General features: G+C 44.0%; 1 protein-coding gene across 1 annotated transcript in view; it reads right to left on the bottom strand.

The window, feature by feature from the left end:
• LOC144504127 (low-density lipoprotein receptor-related protein 1-like) overlaps positions 1–27,157 on the bottom strand; it is a 1,391,705-nt gene that overhangs the window by 727,767 nt on the left and 636,781 nt on the right. The window contains exon 16 of the mRNA XM_078229303.1: positions 18,492–18,614. Coding sequence (XP_078085429.1) covers positions 18,492–18,614 — 123 coding nt within the window. The remainder of the gene's footprint in view (positions 1–18,491; positions 18,615–27,157) is intronic.

The following is a 27,157-nucleotide window of genomic DNA, read 5'->3' as shown; positions in this document are numbered from 1 at the left end:
CGTTAGGCTCACTGGTTTAAAGCTCCTTGTTTTCTCTCTACCTCCCTTTTTGAATAGTGGGCTTACATTCGCTACCCTCCAATCTCTAGGTACCAGTCCTGAGTCTAAACAACTTTGGAAAATAACCACCATTATTATTTCCAGCACCACTTCCTTAAGTACTCCGGGGTGAATATTATCAGGACCTGGAGATTTATCCACCTTCAATTTCATCAATTTTCCCCAAACCATTCCTCTACTAATGTTGATTTTCTTCAGCTCCTCACTAAAACTTGTTTTTCTCTGAATTTCTGGTACATTATTCATGTCTTCCTTTGTGAAGACTGAATAAAGTATGAATTTAATTCCTCAGCCATTCCTTTATTCCCGTTATGAATTCTTCCATTTCTGACTGTAAGGGGCCTCCATTCATTTTTGTCAATCTTTTTCTCTGTACATACCTAAAGAAACTTTTACAATCAGTTTTTATGTTCCCCGCTAGCTTACTTTCATACTCTATTTTTCCCTTCTTAATCAATCCCTTAGTCCTCCTTTGCTGAATTTTAACTGGTCCCAATCCTCAGGCCTATTGCCTTCTCTTGCCAATTTGTATACTTCTTCCTTGAATCTGCTACTGTCCCTCGTAAGCCACATTGCTGTGGCTCTGGAGTCACATGTAGGCCAGGCCAGGTAAGGGCGGCAGATTTTCTTCCCGAAAGGACATGAGTGAACCAGATGGGTTTTTCCGAAAATCAACAATAGTTTCCTGGTCAACAGTAGATTCTTAATTCCAGACTTATTTTTATTAAATTGAAATTCCACCGTCAGCCGTGGTAGGATTCGAACCGGGGTCCGCAGAACACTAGCTGAGTTTCTGAATTAATAGTCTAGCAATAATACCACGAGGCTCCCCCATTTGGGCTCCAAAGAAGAGTCATATTGAACTCAAAATGTTGAATCTGTTTCCCTTCCCACAGATGCTCCCAAATCTGCTGAGTATTTCCAGCACTTTCTGTTTTTAGTACCTGGCTGACAGATCTCTGCATGCGGCAACATGCAAAAGGACTGAGCAGCCTGAGTGATCAAAATTATCCCTTACATTGTCAGAGCAAATAGTCAGATGAAACACTGAGATATTAGCCAGCATCACATGTGCATTTGAGAAGGGAGCATCCCTGAGAAGCACAACAGGTCATGTCAGTGTGATGCCGGCATAGGTACGGGAGGCCATGCTGCTCATAAATCATTGTTCCCTCATCGTGCAGGAAAAGAGGGCTGACAACAGTCACATGATGTCTCAAATGGATGGTGATGTGATGGACCTGATCAATCTCACACTGATGGAGAAAGCAGCATTGAGCATTGCAAGGGTACCATTGTGGCAGGCCATTTGCAATGGTGAGACTGGGATTTGTGAAGAGCAAAGTCATTTCATAGTCTTTCTACAGGTAAAGAACACAGAGGAAACTTCTTCTACAACTCCCTGCCTACCCCTGCTCCAATTTCTCATGTACCTCTGTTAAGTTCCGGGGGCCTCAGAGGTCGATGTGTTTCCAAATGTCAGAGATCCCTGAGGCATTGAAGAGCCCTCAACAGATATAGAGGAGTCCATTTATTTAATGTGTGCATCGTCACAGAGCCAATCAACAGCTTGGACAGTGGCTAGGCGGAGGTCTTTAAGCCCGTTGGCAAGCTTAGCCAGCGGACACTCCTTGGACACTCATAGAAACATAGAAAATAGGAGTAGACTATTTTGCCGTTTGAACTTGCTCCACCATTCATTATGATCTTGGCTGAAGATTCAATTCAATAGCCTGATCCCGTCTCCCCCTCCCCCCCCTCCCCATATCTTTTGATCTAAGGATTGTAAGAAAAGGGAGAACCAGCCGTGGATAACGAAGGAAATAAAGGAGAGTATTAAAATAAAAACAGCTGCGTACAGAGTGGCCAAAAATAGTGGAGAAACAAGTGATTGGGAAAAATTTAAGAAACAACAAAGAGAGACTAAGAAAGCGATAAAGAAAGGAAGGATAGACTATGAAGCTAGGCTAGCAATTAATATAAAAAATGATAGTAAAAGTTTTTATAAATATATAAAAAGGAATAGAGTGGCTAGAGTGAATGTTGGACCCTTGGAGGACGAGAGGGGGGAGTTAATAGTGGGAAATGAGGATATGGCTGAGTCTTTAAATAAGTTTTTTGTGTCGGTCTTCACGGTGGAGGACACATAGTTTGTCAAATATTAACGATAGAGGGTTGGCAGCAGGAGAAATACTTAATACAATTAATGTTACCAGAGAGGCAGTGCTGGGTAGACTAATGGGACTGAAGGTGGACAAGTCCCCGGGTCCGGATGGAATGCATCCCAGGGTATTGAAAGAAATGTCAGAGGTAATAGTGGATGCGTTAGTGATTATTTATCAAAACTCGTTGCATTCTGGGGTAGTGCCGGTTGATTGGAAAACGGCTAATGTTACGCCGCTGTTTAAAAAGGAAGGAGACAAAAGGCGGGTAACTATAGGCCGGTCAGCTTAACGTCTGTAGTAGGGAAAATGCTGGAATCCATTATTAAAGAGGAGATAGCAGGGCATCTGGATAGAAATGGTTCGATCAATCAGACGCAGCATGGATTCATGAGGGGAAAGTCGTGCTTGACGAACATGTTGGATTTTTATGAAGATGTGACTAGGGCGGTTGATGGAGGAGAACCGGTGGATGCGGTGTTTTTGGATTTCCAAAAGGCGTTTGATAAGGTGCCCCATAAAAGGCTGCTGAAGAAGATTAGGGCACACGGAGTTGGGGGTAGTGTGTTAAAGTGGATTGGGGACTGGCTATCCGACAGGAAGCAAAGAGTCGGAATAAATGGGTGTTTTTCCGGTTGGAGGAAGGTAACTAGTGGCGTGCCGCAGGGATCGGTACTCAGGCCGCAACTATTTACCATTTATATAGATGATCTGGAGGAGGGGACGGAGTGTAGGGTAACGAAGTTTGCAGACGACACAAAGATAAGTGGAAAAGTGAATCGTGTGGAGGACGGAGAAGATCTGCAGAGAGATTTGGACAGGCTGAGTGAGTGGGCCAGGACATGGCAAATGGAGTATAACGTTGATAAATGCGAGGTTATACACTTTGGAGGAAATAATAACAAATAGGATTACTATCTCAATGGAAACAAATTAAAACATGCTACCGTGCAAAGGGACCTGGGGGTCCTTGTGCATGAGACGCAAAAGCCCAGTCTGCAGGTACAACAGGTGATCAAGAAGGCAAATGGGATGTTGGCCTATATCGCGAGGGGGATAGAATATAAAAGCAGGGATGTCTTGATGCACCTGTACAGGGCATTGGTGAGGCCGCAGCTGGAATACTGTGTGCAGTATTGGTCCCCTTATATGAGGAAGGATATATTGGCATTGGAGGGAGTGCAGAGAAGGTTCACCAGGTTGATACCGGAGATGAGGGGTTTGGATTATGAGGAGAGGCTGAGGAGATTGGGTTTGTACTCGTTGGAGTTTAGAAGGATGAGGGGGGATCTTATGGAGACTTATAAGATAATGCGGGGGCTGGATAGGGTGGAGGCGGAGAGATTCTTTCCACTTAGTAAGGAAGTTAAAACTAGAGGACACAGCCTCAAAATAAAGGGGGGTCGGTTTAAGACAGAGTTGAGGAGGAACTTCTTCTCCCAGAGGGTGGTGAATCTCTGGAATTCTCTGCCCACTGAGGTGGTGGAGGCTACCTCGCTGAATATGTTTAAAGCGCGGATGGATGGATTCCTGATCGGTAAGGGAATTAAGGGTTATGGGGATCAGGCGGGTAAGTGGTACTGATCCACGTCAGATCAGCCATGATCTTATTGAATGGCGGGGCAGGCTCGAGGGGCTAGATGGCCTACTCCTGCTCCTATTTCTTATGTTCTTATGTTCTTATGATCCCCTTTGTCCCAAGAGCTTTATCTAACTGCTTCTTGAAAAAGTAGGATCTTGTGGGAAGGATTTTTACTGAGATTAAAATTTATTGGAATGCATGGAAATCAGGTCCTTGCCTGATTAATAGTGTGAACCTGATTACGTCGCCGGCGAGGGGTGGTGCAAACTGGAAATCGCAATCTCTCTGGTAAAATTTGCGATTTATGGGTTTTGGCCAGATGTCGAGCCTCAACTGCTGATCCCGCAGATGGAGAGTCATCGAGTCAAAGAGGTTTACAGCATGGAAACAGGCCCTTTGGCCCAACTTGTCCATGCCACCTCTTTTTTTAACACCTAAGCTAGTCCCAATTCCGTGTGTTTGGCCTATATCCTTCTATACCCATCTTACGCATGTAACTGTCTAAACACTTTTTAAAAGACAAAATTGTACCCGGCTCTACTACTACCTCTGGCAGCTTGTTCCAGACACTCACCACCCTCTGTGTGAGAAAATTGCCCCTTTTGTATTTCTCTCTTCTCACCTTAAACCTATGCCCTCTAGTTTTAGACTCCCCTATCTTTGGGAAAAGATATTGACTATCTAGCTGATCTGTGCCCCTCATTATTGTATAGACCTCTATAAGATCACCCCTAAGCCTCCTACACTCCAGAGAAAAAAGTCCCAGTCTATCCAGCCTCTCCTTATAACACAAACCATCAAGTCCCAAGGAGCATCCGAGTAAATCTTTTCTGCACTCTTTCTAGTTTAATAATATCCTTTCTATAATAGGGTGACCAGATTTGCACACAGTATTCCAAGTGTGGACTTACCAATGTCTTGTACAACTTCAACAAGATGTCCCAACTCCTCTATTCAATGTTCTGACCAATGAAGAAGTCTAACAAACACCAGGTTAAAGTCCAACAGGTTTATTTGGTAGCAAAAGCCACTAGCTTTCAGAACGCTGTTCCTTCGTCAGGTGGGTGGGAGTTCTGACATCCTGACCAATAAAACCAAGCATGCCTAATGCCTTCTTCACTACTCTGTCCACCTGTGACTCCACTTTCAAGGAGCTATGAACATGTACTCTTTGTTCTGTAACTCTCCCCAATGCCCTACCATTTACTGAGTAAGTCCTGCCCTGGTTCAATCTACCAAAGTGCATCACCTCGCATTTATTTAAATTAAACTCCATTTGCCATTCGTCAGCCCACTGGCCCAATTGATCAAGATCTCGTTGCAATCCGAGATAACCGTCTTCATTGTCCAGTATGCCACCAACCTTGGTGTCATCTGCCAACTTACTAACCATGCCTACTAAGTTCTCATCCAAATCATTAATATAAATGACAAATAACAGTGAAACCAGCACCGATCCCTGAGGCACACTGCTGGTCACAGGCCTCCAATTTGAAGAACAACCCTCTACAACCACCCTCTGGCTTCTGTCATCAAGCCAATTTTGTATTCATTTAGCTACTTCACCCTGGATCCCGTGAGATTTAACCTTATGCAACAACCTACCATGTGGTACCTTGTCAAAGGCCTTGCTAAAGTCCATGTAGACAACATCAACTGCACTGCCCTCATCTACCTTCTTGGTTCCCCTTTCAAAAAACTAAATCAAATTTTTGAGAAATGATTTTCCACTCACAAAGCCATGCTGACTGTCCCTAATCAGTCCTTGTGTCTCTAAATGCCTGCAGATCCTGTCTCTCAAAATACCTTATAACAACTTATCCATTGCAGATGTGAGGCTCACCAGCCTGTAGTTCCCAGGCTTTTCCCTGCAGCCCTTCATAAACAAAGGCACAACATTTGTCACCCCCCAATCTTGAGGCACCTCACCTGTGACTATCGATTCAAATATCTCTGCTAGGGGACTCGCAATTTCCTTCCTAGCCTCTCACAATGTACTGGGATACACAGGAATGAGTTAGAGAATCTGGTGAACTGGTGCGGCAACAATAATCTCTCCCTCAATGTCAACAAAATGAAGGAGATTGTCATCGACTTCAGAAGCATAAAGGAGAACATGCCCCTGTCTACATCAATGGGGATGGAGTAGAAAGGGTCGAGAGCTTCATGTTTTTAGGTGTCCAGATCACCAACAACCTGTCCTGGTCCCCCCATGCCGACACTATAGTTAAGAAAGCCCACAACACATCTACTTTCTCAGAAGACTAAGGAAATTTGGCATGTCAGCTATGACTCTCACCAACTTTTACAGATGCACCATAGAAAACATTCTTTCTGGTTGTATCACAGCTTGGTATGGCTCCTGCTCTGCCCAAGACCGCAAGGAACGAGAAAAGGTCGTGAATATAGCCCAATCCATCACGCAAACCAGCCTCCCATCCATTGACTCTGTCTACACTTCCCACTGCCTCGGCAAAGCAGCCAGCATAATCAAGGACCCCACGTACCCCGGACACTCTCTCTTTCACCTTCTTCCTTCAGGAAAAAGACACAAAAGACTGAGGTCACGTACCAACCGACTCAAGAACAGCTTCTTCCCTGCTGCCATCAGACTTTGGAATGGACTTACTTTGCATTAGGTTGATCTTTCTCTACACTCTAGCTATGACGGTAACACTACATTCTCCACTCTCTCCTTTCCTTCTCTATGAACGGTATATTTTGTCTGTATAGCGCGCAAGAAACAATACTTTTCATTGTATGTTGATACATGTGACAATAATAAATCAAATCAAATCAAATCAAATTCATCAGGTCCCGACGATTTATCTACCTTGATGCGCTTTAAGACTTCAAGCACCTCCTTCTCTGTTATATGCACACTCCTCAAGATGTTACTATTTATTTCTCCAAGTTCCCTAACATCCATGCTTTTCTCAACAGTGAATACTGATGAGATACATTCATTCAGGATCTCACCCATCTCTTGTGGATCTGCACATAGATGACCTTGTTGGTCTTTAAGAGATCCTACTCTCTCCCTTGTTACTCTTTTGCCCTTTATGTATTTGTAGAAGCTCTTTGGATTCTCCTTTGCCTTACCTGCCAAAACAATCTTATGTCCCCTTTTTGCCCTCCTGATTTCTCTCTTAACTCTACTCCTACACCCTCAATACTTTTCAAGGGATCCACTTGATCCCAGCTGCCTGTGCATGTCATGTGCCTCCGTCCTCTTCTTGACCAGGGCCTCAATATCCCGAGTCATCCAGGGTTCCCTCCTTCTATCAGCCTTGCCCTTCACTCTAAGAGGAATGTGCTTACCCTGAACCCTAGTTAACACACTTTTGAAAGCCTCCCCCTTACCAGACATCCCTCTGCCTTCCCACAGGCTCTCCCAGTTAACTGTTGAAAGTTCCTGCCTGATACCATCAAAATTGGCCTTGCCCCAATTTTTGAATTTTAACCTTTGGGCCAGACCTATCATTCTCCATAGCTCTCTCAAAACTAATGGAATTATGGTCACTGGTCCCAAAGTGATCCCTCACGAAAAGTTTTGTCACCTGCCCTTCCTTATTTCCCAAGAGAAGGTCAAGTTTTGCCCCCTCTCTAGTCAGGCCATCCACATACTGAATGAGGAATTCCTCCTCAATACACTCAACAAATTTCTCTCCATCCAAGCCTCTAACAATATGGCTGTCCCAGTCAATGTTGGGAAAGTTAAAATCCCCTACTATTGCCACCCTATTTTTCTTGGAGCTATCTGTAATCTCCTTACATATTTGCTCCTCAATTTCCCACCGACTATTTGGGGGTTTATAGTACAACCCTATTAAAGTGATTTCCCCCTTCTTATTTCTCAGTTCTACCCATATAGACTCAGTGGGCGAATCCTCAGATATATCACCTCTCAGTACTGCCAGTATACTACTCAGTATATCCCAGTCTCATGTACCCATCCATGCCCTGAGTTCATCTGCCTTGCCTGTCAGGCCTCTTGCATTGAAATAAATGCAATTTAATCTCGACTTCCTTTGCTCTCTGATTTTGTTTTTGCCTGATCTGTCTTGTACTAGGATTACTGACACTTCCTTTACTATTTAATGTGTTCTCTTTAACTTCTGTGCTGTCCTCAACATTTTCTTCTGTCTCCCGACTGCTTTGGGACCCCCCACACCCCCGCCAAACTAGTTTAAACCCTCCTGAGTTGCTCTAGCAAATCTCCCCGCCAGGATATTAATCCCCTTCCAGTTCAGGTGTAACCCGTCCCTCTTGAACAGGTCACCCCTTCCCCGGGGATGAATTTCCTTGAGGTTCTCCTCTACCTTAACAGCAGGAATCCTGGAAAGATGCTCAAAAAGAAGTGGCACCCCTTTCCTGGGGCTTCCACTGTTCTTCCAATGAAGTTACAGCAAACAGATGAGAGAAACCGCAAATGCACCTACATTTTATTGCTGATTATTAAATGGAAAATCATTATATTGATTCTTTTAGTACAATGGGGGGAACTTTCCAGCTGTTTCTAGGGGGCATGGTGGCACAGTGGTTAGCACTGCTGCCTCACAGCGCCAGAAACCCGGGTTCGATTCCCGGCTTGGGTCACTTTCTGTGTGGAATCTGCACGTTCTCCCCGTGTCTGCGTGGGTTTCCTCCGGGTGCTCTGGTTTCCTCCCAAAATCCAAAAGATGTGCTGGTTAGGTGCATTGGCCTTGCTAAATTCTCCCTCAGTGTACCTGAACAGGCACTGGAGTCTGGTGACTCGGGGATTTTCATGTATTTACTTAACGTGTGATTAGTCACAGAGCAAATCAACAGATTTGTCAGTTACTTCATTGCAGTGCTAATGTAAGTCTACTTGTGACACTAATAAATAACTTAAAAAGCGTTAAACTTAAACTGTTCATGCCGGGGGGCGGATCTTCTGGTCCTGCCGACAGCGCACCCCCGCTGCAGGTTTCCTGGTGGTGTGGGGTGGAGTCAATGGGAAATCCCATTCACAGAGGCGGGACCAGAAGATCCCACCGCTGGCCATGGTGCGCCGCCTCCTGCCATGGGAAACGCGCCACGCAGAGGCCAGAGAATCCCATCTGCTGTGTTCACTTTTGCACATACAGAGGAGAAGACACAAAGAAAAAGGTTGTGAGATTTGCAAGAAGAACAATTTGGCTTCAGTGTCATTCTGAATGGGACTGACTTTCTCATTCAGAATGGCAATTAGGATGGCTGACACTGTTTGAATGTTGGCTCAACAGATTATTAGGCCACATTGTTTTATTTAGAAAAAAGGAACGCATGGCACCAAAAGTTGAAAAAGTACTGAAATCTCTCAGCTGGAGAAGCGTGAAAATTCATCAATAGGCAGAATATTTCAAAATCAAAAGCTTTGAAGGGAATTAAATTGGTTAAGCCTGGCAGTTGGCTATCTACAACTAGGCTTAAAAGTCAGCTTTAAGATTAAGTCTGTTCCACTGACATCACAAATTGCTACATGCAACTAGCAAGATAACAATGGGACAAACTCGATCTTGATAACAATGGCTTGCTGCAACAAAGGGAGCTTCCAGCCACAGATCAGAAGTGAAGTTCCAATCAGCATTCTGTTGCTTAATGCCAGTTCACTGTTTACCAGCCCCATCTCAGAGTTGACTTAAACATGCAATTCAATTTACAGGTTAATTTGGTGTATGTCTTGTGGATTTATAGCCCCCAAACCCATCTGAGGTCCAACTGAGTGCTCCCTGCATTCCACTTTTCTACATTTCCGCAGGGGAAGAGAGTTGGTGTAGTGAGCGAAGTAGGAAAATTTCACCTGATACCAGACTTGGCAATTAATCCAATTTTATTTGTTAAACAAGTTCTTTGCATCTTCATTTGATGTTAATTTTTTTCAATGACGATGTGGAGAGGCAGTTTGCACATCAATGAAACAAAATGAACTGAGGATTCAGAATGTCCTAAACTGACCCCCCTTTATTTTGAGGCTGTGCCCTCTAGTTCTAGCTTCCTTTCTAAGTGGAAAGAATCTCTCCACCTCTACCCTATCCAGCCCCTTCATTATCTTATAGGTCTCTATAAGATCCCCCCTCAGCCTTCTAAGTTCCAATGAGTACAAACCCAATCTGCTCAGTCTCTCCTCATAATCAACACCCCTCATCTCTGGTATCAACCTGGTGAACCTTCTCTGCACTCCCTCCAAGGCCAGAGAATCCCACCCACCACCTGTGAACAGCGCTCCACTTCTCGCCACCAAGAAACATACGCCTGCGAGTCCAGAGAATTCCCGCCATAGAGTTGGGGGCAGTATTTTATATGGGCAGAGGATTGTTTAACAGATAGGAAGCACAGAGAGGGTACAAATGGGCTTTTTCAAATTGGCAGGCAGTGAATAGGATGCAAGGATATCCACTGCCTGCTGAAGTCCAGGTCTGAGGCGTTCAAGTCAGGCAACCCTGACCTATACAAGAAAGCGAGATATAATCTAAGGAGATCCATCAAAGATGCCAAAAGACAATACCGGACCAAGCTACTGCCAGGCTAGCGACACAGACCCCCGCCGACTATGGCAAGGTCTGCAAGACATAACAGGCTACAAGATGAAGGCATGTAAAATCGCCGGCACCAATGCACCCCTCCCTGATGAACACAATGCATTCTATGCCCGTTTTGAGCAAGAGATCAGTGAGAGCACGCTCTCCACTCTGGAAGCCTCAGATGAACCTGTATCAGAGGTCACCATTGCAGATGTCAGAGCAGCCTTCTCGAAGATCAACCTATGGAAAGTGACTGGCCCAGATGGGATACCCAGACAAACATTCAAACCTTGCATGGACGAGCTGGCGGGGGTATTCACCATCTTCAACTTCTCTTGACAACAATCTGACGTCCCTATCTGCTTCAAGAAGACGACCATCATCCCAGTACCAAAGAAAAGCCAGGCAGCTTGCCTTAATGACGATCATCCAGTGGCTCTAATATCCATCATTATGAAGTGCTTCGAAAGGTTAGTCATGGCACAAATCAATTCCAGCCTCCCAGATTGCCTGGATCCACTACAGTTCGCCCACCGCCGCAAGAGGTCCACACCAGACGCCATCTCCCTGACCCTGCACTCAACCCTGAAATGCCTCGACAACAGACACCTATGTCAGATCCTATTTATCGACTACAGCTCAGCCTTCAACACCATTATTCCTACGAAACCGATCTCCAAATTCCATGGTCCGGGATTCGACTCCTCCCTCTGCGACTGGATCATGAACTTCCTGACCCACAGACCGCAATCAGTAAGGATAGGCAACAACACCTCCTCCTCGATCATCCTCAACACTGGTGCCCCTCAAGGCTGGGTCCTCAGCCCTTTACTATACTCCTTATACACCTATGACTATGTGGCCAAACTCCCCTCCAACTCAATTTTCAAGTTTGCTGATGACACCACTGTAGTGGGTTAGTTCTCAAACAATGATGAGATGGAGTACTGGAAAGAGATAGAGAATCTGGTGAACTGATGCGATGACAATAGTCTCTCCCTCAATATCAACATAATGAAGGAGATTGTCATTGACTTCAGGGAGCGCAGTGGAGGACATGCCCCTGTCTACATCAATGGGAAGTAGAAATGGTTGAGAGCTTCAGTCCAGATCAGCCACAACCTGTCCTGGTCCCTCCATGCTGATACTATAGTTAAGGAAGCCCACCAACGCCTCTAATTTCTTAGAAGACGTAGGAAATTTGGCACATCAGCTACGACTCTCACCAACGTTTACAGATGCAGCATAGAAAGCATTCTTTCTGGTTGTACCACAGCTTGGTATGGCTCCTGTTCTGCCCAAGACCGCAAGGAACTACAAACGGTTTGAACAAAGCCCAGTCCATCATTCAAACCAGCCTCCCACCACTGACTCTGTCTACACTTCCCACCGCCTTGCAAAGCAGCCAGCATAATTAAGGACCCCATGAACCTTGGAAATACTCTCTTCCACCTTCTTCCATCGGGAAAAAGATACAAAAGTCTTAGGACATGCACCAACAACTTCTTCCCTGCTGCCACCAGACTTTTGAATGGACCTACCTCACATTTAGTTGATCGTCCTCTACACCCTAACTAGGTGCTAATACACATGATAATAATAAATCAAATCAAATCAAATCAAACCCATTTTACCAACCCGACAATGTCCTGTTGATCTTCTACCTTATCATCCTTAGTTTGCAAGGCTTACAAGTTTCGTATCATTTGCAAATTTTGAAATTGTGCTCTCTGCACCGAGCTCTCGGTGATTAATATGTATCAGGAAAGGCAAGGGAGAATTTAAATGGAGGTGAAGGAAAATGGAAAATGGATCTGTTTATCTAGATGTTTTATTTCACTTTACTGCGACTCACACTGCATATATTGGAGGAGAAATTTGTTTGTGTGGAGCGTTGGAAAACACCCCTTGAGCCCTCAGGGTAATCGGCAGAACATTAGCAATCAACATAAGTTTGCTCACAGAGGTGCACAAATAAATATCTTTCCCATTGACTTTGAAAGTTCCTTTAAATGCCTTCCTAAACCACAGAGGATAACATAGAATTGATTACACAGTGCATACAGCACAGAAACAGACCATTCAGCCCAACATCCCATGCTAGTGATTCAGGTTTACTTGACACTCCTGTCAGTCTGCTTCACCTCAATCTACCATCTTAACCATCTATTCCATTCTCCCTCAGATGCTTGTCCAGCTTCCGTTAAATGCAACCACTCCCTGTGACAGTGAGTTCCACATTCTCACTACTCTCTTGGAAAATATTTTTTCTCTAAATTCCTGATTGGACTCCTTGTTGTCTATCTTATATTGATGGCCTCTGGTTATGCTCTTCCCCACTGGAGGAAACATTCTCTCTGCATCCACGCTGTAAAAACATTTAATAGTTTTAAAGACAACATTAGATGGCACGGTGGCACAATGGCTAGCACTGTTGCCTCACAGCTCCAGGGACCCAGGTTCGATTCCCAGCTTGGGTCGTTGTCTATGTGGAGTTTGAACGTTCTTCCCGTGTCTGTGTGAGTTTCCTCCGGGTGCTCCGGTTTCCTCCCACATTCCAAAGATGTGCTGGTTAGGTGCATTGGATATGCTCAATTGCCCATTAGTGTCCCGGGATGCGTAGATTAGAGGGATTGGCGTGGTAAATATGTGGGGTTATGGGGATAGGGCTGAGGTGGGATTGTTGTCAGTGCAGATTCAATGGGCCGAATGGCCTCCTTCAGCACTGTAGGGATTCTATGAATTTTTAGGTCACCCTTATCAACTCAAAAAGGGGACATTTCATGATTAATTTTTTTTATTGTCCTTTTCTGAACATGATTTCATTCTTTTTGATTTTTCTTCGATATATTTATTGTAAATTGTCAAACGCATCAGAAGGTCTAATTCTTGTATCTGTTAGTGTTTAAAACAAATCCAGTGAACTAATCTTTTTACCCTTTCTTCCCTGCTGAAACTTTCAAGTGTTTGTCAACAACAGTAGGGATGTCCTCATGTGAATTGCCATGCTGTTTGACTGCAGACTTACTGGTGCTCTGTGTGTGCCCGCAGAGGTAAATCGGCCACTCAATTCTTCAATATTCTCGCATCAAATTTTAGTATTGGGTCAACTGATGATGTTCAAATTGCTCACTGCTTGCTGAAAATCAGTAAAAATCATAAAATCCTCTCAAATGCCTGATGCGTTGATGCCTCTTTGCAGGAAGTGGGATGAGGTGGACTGCCTAATGAGTGTTAATTACCAAGCCCACTCAGGTGACTGAATCGCTCAATATTAATGTTCTGACTGCAAGCAGGAGGTACTGCTAATTATATAAGATTGCACATCCACCAGAAAGTTAATGTAACCACATGGGTTTCCGCAATAGCTTTGAGCTCAAAGGTGTAAAGAGAATTCTCTCCGGCCAACTGTTACGGTCCATTTTGATTCATTGATTTGTCTATTGTGGAAGTATCCAGTTTGATCCACCTTAGTTCCAGTTTGACTTTCAAAGCCATTAAGGTTCCACAGTTTCTTAGCAAATATCTGCTCCACTAGGCACTCAATGAACTAGAGTGAGTGGAAATGTCCAATTTCATGTATAAGCTTGCCCTCAGAGATGTCGGCTCAACGTTGCAGGAATCACTGCAGCTTTCGGATGTTTTAATGGCCTGAATCTTCCGATTTGGGGAGCGGCAAACAGCTCAATTAAATCGCTGATGCGCCTCGGGACACTGAGGAAGTCAGGAAGGTTACTCAGGAAGTTTGAGTTTTCGATTGCAAATGTTACCTTGCCTGGATTGCTGCATGTGTCCCTAGACAGTGAGATTTGACATGCAGAACCGGAGAGACTTGGGCTATTTGTGGTATATTTACCCTGGTTTCGCAACAGATTTATTCAGAGCTTTTCCTAACAGCTGTAAAGCCTGCGGATGAACACACTCAAAAGCAGAACAGCTGGAATGTCAAAGCCCCCAGCACCACGGCACCTCAACAATGCTCACTGCTCTCCTGAAAATGTTCACCAGCACCCCAGGACCATTTTCACCCCCCCTACACGGTGGCACAGTGGTTATCACTTCTTCCTCACAGTGTCAGGGACCCAGGTTCAATTCCAGCCTCGGGTGACTGTCTGTGTGGAGTTTGCACATTCTCCCCGTGTCTGTGTGGGTTTCCTCTGGGTGCTCTAGTTTCCTCGCACACCCCAAAGATGTATGTGTTAGGTTGATTGGCCATGCTAAATTGACCCTTGTGTCAGATATTAGCAGGGTAAATATGTGGGGTTACAAGATTAGGACCTGGGTGGGATTGTTGTTGGTGCAGGCTCGATGGGCCAAATGGCCTCCTTCTGCACTGCAGGGATTCTAGGATTCTATAGCAACTTTTGACACCCCTCACCCCACTCCTGACAATGTTCACTCCAAATCCGACAATGTTCACCCGAACCCAATAATGTTCACCCACCCCTCTCACGCTGCTCAATAGCTTCATTGCAGTGTTAATGTAAGTCGACTTGTGACTAAAAAGTAAACTTTAAAAAAATGTTTTATTCACCCCCCTCATCCCCCAACAGTATATACCCTTCCACTCCCAACAATGCTCACACACCCTACCCCCTGCTTCAGAAATTATTCCCTCCTCCACCCCACCCCTGACAATGTTGAAAGTGCCAGCATTTATGGGCGGGGGTGTCTTCAGGGAGGGGGAATGAGCATTGTTTGGGGTGAGGGTGGATGGGTGAGCCGGTAGGGTCGTGAACATTGTCAGTGGGGTGTCAAAGTAGGGGGTACAGAGTTGGGAGGTGGTGGGTGGGGAATGGTGAACAAAGTCAGGGAGATGAGAGAGGTGGTGAGCACTGTCAGTGGGGAACATTGTCCGAGGGCAAGGCTGTGCAGTTCCGGAGTTGACAGGTCCACTTAAAAGCTCTTCAATTCAATGAACTGATGACGGATGTTAAGGGGTGTGTCTTCACAACAGGATGAAGAAAGTGGGCATAGCTTCACTCACCACTTGGCCTCCAGACTATGTCCGTCACTGGCTTCAATCTGCAGCCAGGACCAGAAGGAGCAAAGCTTCCGATGTCAAATTGTAATTGGTCACTTTAAAGTACAGTTAGGGGCGGGTGTACCCACTCTGCCAATCTTTTGAAACAGCCTATTCCTGCTTCTAGTTTCTATAGCTCTCGGGGCAAAAGGGATCAGGGGATATGAAGGGGGGATCAGGATATTGAATTTGATGATCAGCCATGATCCAAATGAATGGCGGAACAGGCTCGAAGGGCCAAATAGCCTACTCCTGCTTCTTGTTTCTATGTTTCTGTAGATTTTGTAAACTGAGTCTGTCGCTTGACTGTTATTTGACTGTTGCTTGTGCCAATTTTATTTCTTAATAAAACTGATTCCTAGTTTGTAGATGAAATATTTGATCTACCGCAATGCCATTGGTCAGTTTAAAGGGCACAGGCCTGTAAAACTCCTTTTTGTTTGCATGAACTGTAAAAAAAAATACAGCGTCTCGAGAGTGCCGGCTCCTGGAAGTTCTTAAAAGTTCCTATTCCTAAACGCACAGCATATTCCTGCAGGAAATGGGTCAGCTGGATGGCAGTTCTCCACTACATGTGAAAAGTTAGCCAAAGCAATTAGACCCTGAGAAGAAGTGGCACAGTTTAGTGAACTGTATCCAACTACAGCTTCCCCATGCCAGCCTCAATCCTGCAGAATATGAACCAAAATGCACAATGCTGCCATTAATGTGCCATCTTGTACAAGTAAATAAGATTGCGTTCCATTCCCACTTTAATATGTGAACTGGTATATGTTTACTGTTTAATTGTTAATTGTTCCAGGTTTGTTTTGATGCGTATTGTGTTATTTTATTGAAATCGATTCTCTTTAACACAAAACAGTCACCTGAGTTCACATTCCAGCAGTAGTTGCTGGTTAAATCCATGTGGACATGCGGTCAAGTTTCCAATTTCAAAAGAAGTGCTTTCTTTTGAACAATTTTGCATTTCATCTCTTACATATTTCAACAAACAATGATGGCAAATATCTGTGAACTCATTCCTCCCTGGTTTATGAGATAACTATGGTTAACGGAATAACCCATCTTAAGTACTGTAAAATCCTGATACAGAATAGGAACAGAAACTTGTCATTCATTCTGCTCACCAGCGCATGCTCTGTTCCCCCCAACCACTGGCATCATTGTTGTGACACATTGTTCATTGAAACTTCCTCCTGCTCTCCCTCACCCACCCACTCCTGACCCACCTCCACCCTTTTGCTATCTCCTGTTGCCACTTCCTCTCCATGCCATGCTCCCAACCCCTCCTGCTGGCTTACTGGCCATGAGGGAGGCAGTGGGGGCTTTGGAGAGGAACAGTGAGTAGGAGGCAGCAAGAGGTGGGCGATGGATTGGGAGCAGGGGAGGATAGGTGGGGCGATGACAACAAAGTGACAGCAAGAAGCCAGGAATGGGGTGATAAGCCGGATACACTGAAAATACTAGTCTTTTAGGGCTGAGTTTAAGCTGTGCCATCTTTAATGCAGGCAGCTAGCTGGGTCATCGCTGGTAGTGACATCATAGACACTGCATGTGCGGGAAGTGTGCCCTCTGCAGTTGCAAATCTGCCAGTGCAGCCTATACTAAACATGGTCGAACGGAAAAGTTAATCATCTTCTCACTACCTCCAAGTCCATTGCTATTCTCTGTTATGCTATATAATACCTGGCTAGCACCAGTCTGAGAACAGATAATTTCTGTGGGATATACCCTGCCGTGATGATAAGAAACTCCAGTTCAGGGAGGACAGTGGACAATTCACTATTTATTCCTTACCCCACAGCTGAACATCCTGAAATCACAACTTCACAAAATACCTGTGTTTAATCTCCCTTGAACCAGTAACTGTGGAACATAGCAAAAAGGGACAAACTGAGATTCAGTTGCAAGAGTACAACGATCCTTTTTGTTTATTCAGCAGGGGTATAGAATGAAAACAGTGAATGTTGGAAATACTCAGCAGGCCAGCTGACATCTGTAGAGAGAGAAATGCAGTCCTGGTTTTAGCTAAATGGCCTTCTGCTGGAACTCATTCCAGCATTCACCACATTTTGATTTTGTATCTGGATTATGGGTTGATATCCTAGAATAAAATGCCTCTTTATGAAAGACAGCTTTACATTCAAAAGGGAGGAAATAAGGTATTAAAATAATGTTATGATCCCCTTGGCGGACCGTAAACCAAAATAGCTGAATTTACTGAATAATTCCCAAACGAAGAAATTACCAACAGGATACCACTCTCTTGTAGCTATTAGTTTGGCACAAATCAGAATCCACACATAATGAATTAACAGGAAAATTGCAGTTCGTATGATCTATAAATTATACGTGGAATAGCAGATGGGACAAAAACAATCTCACAAGATGTTTAAGCATTTGTATCACTCCCTGCCAAAATGTTGCATGACATGAAATCTTCCAGCCTTTCCAATTCCGTTTCCGGAAAGTAGGATTTCTCACTTTTCTCACTCAAAGGATTTGGTCCTTGAGAGTAGACGCCTGCAACAGTAGCTCCTCTCCAGCTGGGGACAGTCGTCACCCAAATAGCAAACTTCTGTAAAACAACCTTAACTCGACTCAAGACATTCGGGTTTCCCTGAGACCTCTTTACCTTCTCCTTTAACAAACTTTATTAAACAGCCTGCTCAACTCTGGCAAAACTGAAGCATAGCTTTGGAATTGTCCAATTCATAATCTCTACCTTAACCCTATCTTCAGTTTTCAGTCCTTTTTAACTGTAGTTAACACAGGGCTTCTTGGAAATGTGCCTTTTCTGTTCTCTCCTTCTGCAGCTTTACTTTGTGTCCATGGATTCTGCATTTTGACTTGGAAATGCTTCCATAGGAAGAAAGTTGAGGGTTGCCTGCTCACATGGACGAGTATCATTATCCAAGAAATTTACAACTGATCCTTTAGCATCAATGTAAATTCTTGAGTCCTTTTCAAATATTCTTATAATCAATTACAGGTTCCAAAGACATTTTAAAGAAGTTTCAAATTTTCCAAACTGTACTGCTTTCAGGTCAAAAGTCATCATAATAAGACAAGGATAACATTAGAAATGAACTACTATATCAAATGGAAAGGGAACAGATGCAAAATGGTGAACTTACATTTACAGGTAACATTGTCCTCATCCAAATATTGACCATCAGCACAAGCACAAACTCTGCCATTGGGAATGATCAAACAGAGGCTACTGCATCCGCCATTGTTCCCACGAGTTGAATTCTCACCTGAAAGAGAGAGTGCAAAGTCAGAAATGAGAGTTACAAAATTGTGATGACTGCTAACAGAGGCTATATTTAGTACCTTTTCTCCGCAGTTAATTACTCTCCGCCTATTACCTCATTCCATACCCCATTCCGATTTCCTTCCGTTTCTCCCCTGAAGTAAACTATTACCACTTCACTCTTAACCTCTTTTTTTATTCTTTCATGGGATGTGGGTATTGCTGGCTCTGACAGCATTTATTGCACAGCCTTAAATGCCCTTGAGAAGTTAATATCTTCTTGAACCAATGCAGGTCACGTGGTGTAGGAACGCTCACAGTGCTGTTAAGAAGGGAGTTCCAGGCAGCAGTGAAGGAACAGTGATATACTTCCAAGACATGGTTTTGTGTGGCTTGGAGTGGAACTTTCAGAGGATGGAGGTATTCCCATACATCTGCCACTTGTCCTTCTATATGGCTCAGGTGACAGATTTGGAAAACACTCTTGAAGGAGCCTTGGTGAGTTGCGACAGTGCATCTTGTAGATAGTACACACTGCTGCTACTGTGCATTCATGGCGGAGGAAGTTAATGTTTAAGGTGGTAAATGGTGTGCCAATCAAGTGGGCTGTTTTGTCCCGGATGTTGTCAAGCTTCTCGAATGTGTTTGTAGCTGCACTTATCCAGGCAGGTGGAGCCTATTTCTTCACACTGACTTGTGCCTCTGGTGAATTACTCGCCACAGAATTCCCAGCCTCTGACTACTCTTGTATTTATGGTTGGTCCAGTTCAGTTTCTACTCAATGCCAACCCCCGGGATGTTAGTAGTAGGGGATTCAGTGAAGATAATGCATTTAAAAATCAAGGGGAGATGGTTGGATTCTCTCTTGTTTCAGATAGTCACTACCTAGCAGCTGTGTGATGCAAATGTTGTTTGACATTTGTCAGCCCAAGCCTGAATGTTGTCCATGTCTTATTGTGTATGGATATAGACAACTCTAACATCTGAGGAGTCAGGAATGGCGCTGAACATTGTGCAATCATTAGTGAACATCCCCACTTTTGATCTTATGATGGAAAGAAGGTCATTAAAAACAGCCGAGGGCACTGCACTTAAGAACCGCTGTAGTGATGTCCTGGAACTGAGATGAACGATCCCCAATCACCACAACCATCTTCCTTTGTTCTCGGTGTGACTCCAACCAGTGAAGAGTTTTCCCCCTGATTCCCATTGACTCCAGTTTTGCTTGGTTTCCTTGATGCCACACTGGGTCAAATGCTGCCCTGATGTCAAGGGCAGTCACTCTCACCTCACCTCACGTTCAGCTCTTTTGTCCATGTTTGGAGTCCAACATTCAGTGCAAGATGAGCAGAAGTTTTCTCTTATTAAAAACTGGGTCTTTGTTTTAGTCCTTGCCATAAACTCCATTTCATAGCTATCAACTCCACCCCCATCCCTCTGACAACAGTCTGAAATTAAACCAGTTTGTTCATAAACTTGGTTTCATGTTTCAACCAAAATGAGCTCACAATTATATATTCATGTCATCACTAAGGCCTATTTCCATATCCATAACATCGCACACTTCACCCCACCTCAGCTCATAGAATCACTACAGTGCCGAAGGAGGCCATTCGGCCCATCGAGTCTGCACCAATACACTGAAAGCACATCTTACCCCGTCCCACCCCTCTGCCCTATCCCCGTAACACTGCACATTTCTCATGGATGATCAACCAAACCCACATATCTTTGGGCATTAAGGGGCAATTTAGCATAGCCAATCCACCTAACCTGCACATCATTGGACTGTGGGAGGAAACCAGATCACCCAGAGGAAACCCTCATTCGCGTATTTGTCACCTATAGAGTCAACTACTGCAATGTGCACCTGGTTGATCTCCTAAATTCTATAAACTTGAGGTAACCAAAGCTTTGCTGCCTTTGATAAAATTCACAGCAAGTACTGTGCCCCTGTCACCCCTGCGCTTGCTGACCTATATCGGCTTCTTGTCCATCAACACGTTGATTATAAAATGATCGCCCTTGTTTTCCAATCTTTCTATGGCACCGCCTCTGTAATTTCCTGCAGCCCACCACCTTCAGAGATATCTGCGCCCATTTAATTCTGGTCACTTGTGCATCCCTGGTTTGAACCGCTCCATTGATAGTACTTCTGTCTTCATTGTCTTGGCCCTAAGCTGTGAAATCCAATCCTTGCATCTCTCTGTGTCTCTTTCTTCCTTAAAACCGGCTTCTTTGACTGAGCTTTTGACTTTCTGACATTTCTCTTTGTATGGCTCGGTACCATATTTTGTTCTATAATGCTCCTGTGAATGCTTTGGGATTATTTATCACATTAAAGCTGTTATATCTAATATGTTTTTATTTTATCAATATTTTATTCACACATTCTGCCATCTTACCTTTATGCCAATATCAGCACCTTCTTTAATCTTTAATGCTACCATTAACACTCCCTTTGTCTTGTGTTTATAACATCTTTGTTAAATCTTTCCTAGCTCCTACCTATCCCTGATCTCTTATTTTGCTCCACCTTCCCACATCCATCACATTTTACCCCCTCTTTAGTTCTTAAGAATAGTCACACGGACTTGAAACATTAACTCTCTCCACAGATGCTGCCAGACCTGCTGAGTTTTTTCAGCATTTTCTACTTTTATTTCAGATTTTCAGTACCTGTTGTATTTTGCTTTTGTTATATTAAAATGCTTTGGTCATTAATAAATACTGTTTTTATATACATTTAGAATAGCAAATCATAATCTTACTTTTTTTATCCTTCCTTATTTTAACTAAACAATTGGAAAGATAGATTTTTATACTTCATTCTCACTTATATTTTACTTAATATTGATAATGCATGTTAAATACAATGGATTAAATTTCCAATTCGTCCTGCTCCATTCTGAATGGTATCGGGGTGACTGGCTAGCTGAACATTACTTCAAGGCAAGGATGATCATGTCAATCATTAAAGGGAGTTTGGTCGGCTTCCATGTGGCCACTGTGATCTGAGCCCTGAAGGTTCTTCTGCAACTAGGGTAGGATGCTACATGATTGAGCTTTCGATGAGCTACTAGCTCAGGATTACCTCTCCTCATGCTTTTTCTCTGCCTCTAACATGCACTTTGCTTTCAAAGGAGGCCACACCTTTTTTTATTTGGTTGTATCAGGGGCAACAATCCGGGGTGAGCTTCCCACAGGAATCAAGGTCAATATCCAAACTCCAAAGGGAAGCCCTCAGAGTGTCCTTGACACACTTTCTTTGACCACCATGTGAGCGCATATCAGAAGCTTCACCTTGCAAGCAAGTATCATGTACTCTGGCTGCATGAACAACGCAACTCAGGTGAGTTAATTTGGTGGAGATATTTGGCATGCCAACTCGGATGAGCACCGCAGCGTCTGGTATTTTGTCCTGCTACCTGATCTTCAGAAGTTTCCAACAGCAGCTCAAATGGAAGTGGTTGAGTTTCATGGCATGGCCCTCGTACACAGCTCCAAGTCTTGTACGCATAGAGCAGAGTGGGTAAGATTATTTCTCTATGGACTTTTAGTTTGTAGGTAGACTTTCTCCTCTTCATTCCCACATTGCTGTTTGATGGCAGACAAAGCTACACTTGCTTTGACAAATCCTGCACTCGTGACCAATATGAACAATGCAAGAGAATGTGCTGCCGAGATAAACAAACTCACTTGCTGCCAATGATTCTGATCATGAACTGAAATATTGGGCTTGAGTCAGGGCATTTCTGGAGCAGCCTGGTACATCACTTGTAAAATTTAATTTGATCGTATGGCCAAAGTTGTCATGTGCATTGGAGAAGAAGCCCTTGCTATGTTGCAGGTCCAGCTGTGATCTAGCAGCTGGTGAACAGTCATCGGCAAACAGGAAATCACATAGAATGTCCTTGGAGATCATCGTCATTGCCGGGAGTCTTCTCAGACTGAACAGCTTCACGTCCAGGCAATATCTGATTCTGATTCCAGGCTGACAATCATGGAAGGCCTCAGAAAGCATGGCGGAAAAAACAAGCCAAATATGTGCTGCATATTCTAGGAAGCAGCCCTGCTCAATTCCATTCGGGCTGCCATGGAACTATCAAACCATTGTGATGTATCAGGAATACCTTCCAAAGCCCTCACAGCTGACTGTGTTGGAGGCTTGATCAGTTCACCAAACGTAGCATAGAGGTCAATGGTGCGTTGTTGGCATTTCTCCTGGAGCAGTCAAACTGCAGACACCATGGCCAGGAATTGGCGGCCGATTCTTGGTAGGGGGTCCCGATGTCTGGGGTGGGATTGGGGTTTCCAGCCTTGCCAGCTCCTTTGGGCCCAGTCCTTCCAGTTGACTGATTCCCGCTTCCCCTTTTAAAATGCAGAATGTTGGCGACTAAAGCCGACTGAACAGCTTGTGAGCTTCACAGTGGTTTGCTCGTCTGAGCCAACAGCCTGTGCATTTTTGGGAAGATTCCGCTCCAAATCAGTGGTTTCGCAACCTTTTCTGAATCCATATTAACTCTCGGCCTAGGAGTAGGAGTAGGGTGATGTTGGGGGCTGGCTGGTATGAATGTAGACCGGTGGCTTTAATGGAGTATATAGGGGCAATTCGTCCCCTTCAAGCCCACAAAAATAATTTAAAACTTATCGACAGCTGGGCTCTTCTACAGCCGGATTGTCAGCAGACACTGAGCGAGGCATGTTTTCGTGCGCAGAACACCCAGTAATGTCCTAACACAGCAGTTTCATAAGATCCTGAGAACTATATTAAAAGACTGCCCAGTGATAGGTCCTGGGCTATGAGAGGTGGTCACACCATCAGCATGAGCAGTACCCCACCCCATGTTCACCTACTCCCGACCCAATTATCAGGGTGTCTGCTCAGTACAAGGACTCGAGAGGGCTCCATCACAAAAGGGTCAAATTCTAAATAGGGTTTTCTTTTGAATTTTATGATCTACATTTTTTGGCCAGCCTTAAATATTTTAATTTATTCAAAATAAAGATTTGAATATGTCACATAGTGTTAATTACCAAGACACTTACAACACGTGTGTGCACATATATGATATAGCTGCCTTTCCCATCATGTTTCAAAGAAAATAACACCCTGTTCATTGCAGGATTCTAAACTCTGAACCTTCTGAGTTCAAATAATTCTCTGTGCCCTACTTAGTCAAAATACTAATTATGTAAGGCTGTCTAAAAGTACTTAACACATTCATGAAGGAGTAAAGTTCCTGGCTGATGGACTTACTGTACAACCCATTTTATATTCACTGCACTAAACATTCAGTCATTTCAACAGAAAATATTAAAATTGCTCTGCAGCTCTAAACTCAGATTATAAATTGCACTCTGGTGGCACGGTGGCACAGTGGTTATCACTGCTGCCTCACAGCGCTCGGGACCCTGGTTTGATTTCCGGCTGTCTGTGTGGAGTTTGCACGTTCTCCCTGTGTCTGCGTGGGTTTCCTTCAGATGCTCCGGTTTCCTTCCACTGTCCAAAAGACGTGCTGGTTAGGTGCATTGGCCATGCTAAATTCTCCCTCAGTGTAACCCGAACAGGCGCCGGAGTGTGGCGACTTGGGGATTTTCACAATAACTTCATTGCAGTGTTAATGTAAGCCTACTTGTGATACTAATAAATAAACCTAAACTTAAACAAATAAAACAGCCAGACAAAGAAGCAAATCCGTGTGTTCCCCAACCGGAAACCATGGATGAACAGGGATGTCCACTGCTTGCTGAACTCCGGGTCTGAGGCGTTCAAGTCAGGCGACACTGACCTGTACAAGAAAGCTAGATGCGATCTAAGGAGATCCATCAAAGATGCCAAAAGACAGTACTGGACCAAGCTAGAGTCCCAGGCTAGCCACACCGACCCCCGCCGACAATGGCAAGGACTGGAAGACATAACAGGCTACAAGATGAAGGCATGTAAAATTGCCAGCTCCAACGCACCCCTCCCTGATGATCTCAATTCTACACCCATTTTGAGCAAGAGGTCAGCGAGAGCATGCCCTCCACCCGGGAAGCCCTGGATCAACCTGTATCTGGGGTCACCATCGCGGATGTCAGAGCAGCTTTCTCGAAGGTCAACCCATGGAAAGTGACTGGCCCGAATGGGGTATCCGGATGTGCACTCAGATCCTGTGCGGATCAGCTGGTGAGAGTATTCGCAGACATCTTCAATCTCTCTTTACAACAATCTGAGGTCCCTATATGCTTCAAGAAGACGACCATCATCCCAGTACCTAAGAAAAACCAAGCAGCGTATCTTAATGACTATCGGCTGGTAGCTCTAACATTCATTATTATGAAGTGCTTCAAAAGGCTAGTCATAGCAAGAAACAATTCCAGCTTCCCAGACTACCTGGATCCTCTACAGTTTGCCTATCGCTGCAACAGGTCCACAGCAGACGCCATCTCCCTGGCCCTGCACTCAACCCTGGAACACCTAGGTAACAAGGACACCTATGTCAGACTCCTATTTATTGACTACAGCTCAGCCTTTAACACCATTATTCCTATGAAACTCATTTCCAAAGTCTGTGTCTTGGGCCTCAGCACCTCCCCTGCGACTGGATCCTGAACTTCCTAACTCACAGACCCCAATCAGTAAGGATAGGCAACAGCACCTCCTCCATGATCACCCTCAACACTGGTGCCCCACAAAGCTGTGTTTTCAGCTCCCTACGGTACTCCTTATACACCTATGACTGTGTGGCCAAATTCCCCTCCAACTCGACTTTCAAGTTTGCTGACGACACCACCGTAGTGGGTTGGATTTCAAACAATGACGAGACAGAGTACGGGAATGAGATAGAGAACCTGGTGAACTGGTGCGGCAACAATAATCTCTCCCTCAATGTCAACAAAATGAAGGAGATTGTCATCGACTTCAGGAAGCATTAAGGAGAACATGCCCCTGTCTACATCAATGGGGACAAAGTAGAAAGGGTCGAGAGCTTCAAGTTTTTAGATGTCCAAATCACCAACAACCTGTCCTGGTCCCCCCAAGCTGACACTATAGTTAAGAAGGCCCACCAACGCCTCTACTTTCTCAGAAGACTAAGGAAATTTAGCATGTCAGCTACGACTCTCACCAACTTTTACAGATGCACCATAGAAAGCATTCTTTCTGGTTGTATCACAGCTTGGTATGGCTCCTGCTCTGCCCAAGACCACAAGGAACTACAAAAGGTTGTAAATGTAGCCCAATCCATCATGCAAACCAACCTCCCATCCATTGACTCTGTCTACACTTCCTGCTGCCTCGGCAAAGCAGCCAGCATAATTAAGAACTCCATGCATCCCGGACATTCTCTCTTCCACCTTCTTCCGTCGGGAAAAAGTTACAAAAGTCTGAGGACAAGTACCAACCGACTCAAGAACAGCTTCTTCCCTGCTGCTGTCAGACTTTTGAATGGATCTACCTTGCAATAAGTTGATCTTTCTCCACACCCTAGTTATGACTGTAACACTACATTCTGCACTCTCTCATTTCCTTCTCTATGAACGGTATGCTTTGTCTGTATAGCACGCAAGAAACAATACTTTTCATTGTATGTTCATACATGTGACAATAATAAATCAAATCAAATTTTTAAAAAATCAAAGATTGTCAGCAATGGTTTAAGTCAACGTATACTGAAGTAAACCGCATTTTAATAGCAAAGCATTGTTCAAGTGACGAGACTTGCTCTTCTTTGTAGGTCTCTGTTCAGAAGGAAAGAGAACATCTACGGCACAGAAATGACAAACACACCAACAAACACACAACATCAAAGAAAAATTCTCGGAATTTACCCTCAAGGAATGGGGGATTACATGGTTTGATGGTCGGAGAATTTAAAAAAAACAGTTTTTAAGCTAAAAAAAATAGGATGAGGAGCAGCCACTGGATATTGAAAGGAATGCAACAGATTTGTGAAGGAATTGCAAAATGATTGTCTTTTATTTCAGTGGGATATAAATTTCTAATCTATCAAACAGCGATTCTTCTTTTGCTTGCCTAGCAGCATAACTAAGAAACATAAATAGCATACTTTCTTGTTCTTATTTGTAATTCTTAAAGGTTAGAATGCAACATTATCATTTCCCAAGCAATCAACCAAACAAAAACAGTTTCCTCATAACCTTTCATGTGTTATTTGCACTAATAAATATGCATCAACTGCTGAGTGCTGACATTTTGTGGGTGAATAATTGTACGGTTAATTCAAGGGTAAATATGGTGTTCTGGACCATAAACACATCATTACTGCAAACAAGATGTGTGAACTGCAGGTAATTGGTATCATTTATCCAAATACATCCAGCCAAGATGTGCACATTTGTTAAAACTTTTGTTATGCATCCAGGGCAATTAACCAAATTTATGGGGAAGTCTGAATTCCTTCCTCGTTTCCTCAACATTACAATATGGCAAAGAAATTTCAACTGAATAAAGTGTTAGATCAATACTTGGAAAATTTCAAGTGATATGTCATAGAAAATAACAAGTTAAGACGAGTGATTGATTTGCTATTCAGTTCAACT

This window comes from Mustelus asterias, chromosome 14 (genome assembly GCF_964213995.1).
Source record: "Mustelus asterias chromosome 14, sMusAst1.hap1.1, whole genome shotgun sequence".
In the NCBI taxonomy this organism is placed as follows: Eukaryota; Metazoa; Chordata; class Chondrichthyes; order Carcharhiniformes; family Triakidae; genus Mustelus; species Mustelus asterias.
This window is presented reverse-complemented; position numbering and strand designations above follow the sequence as displayed.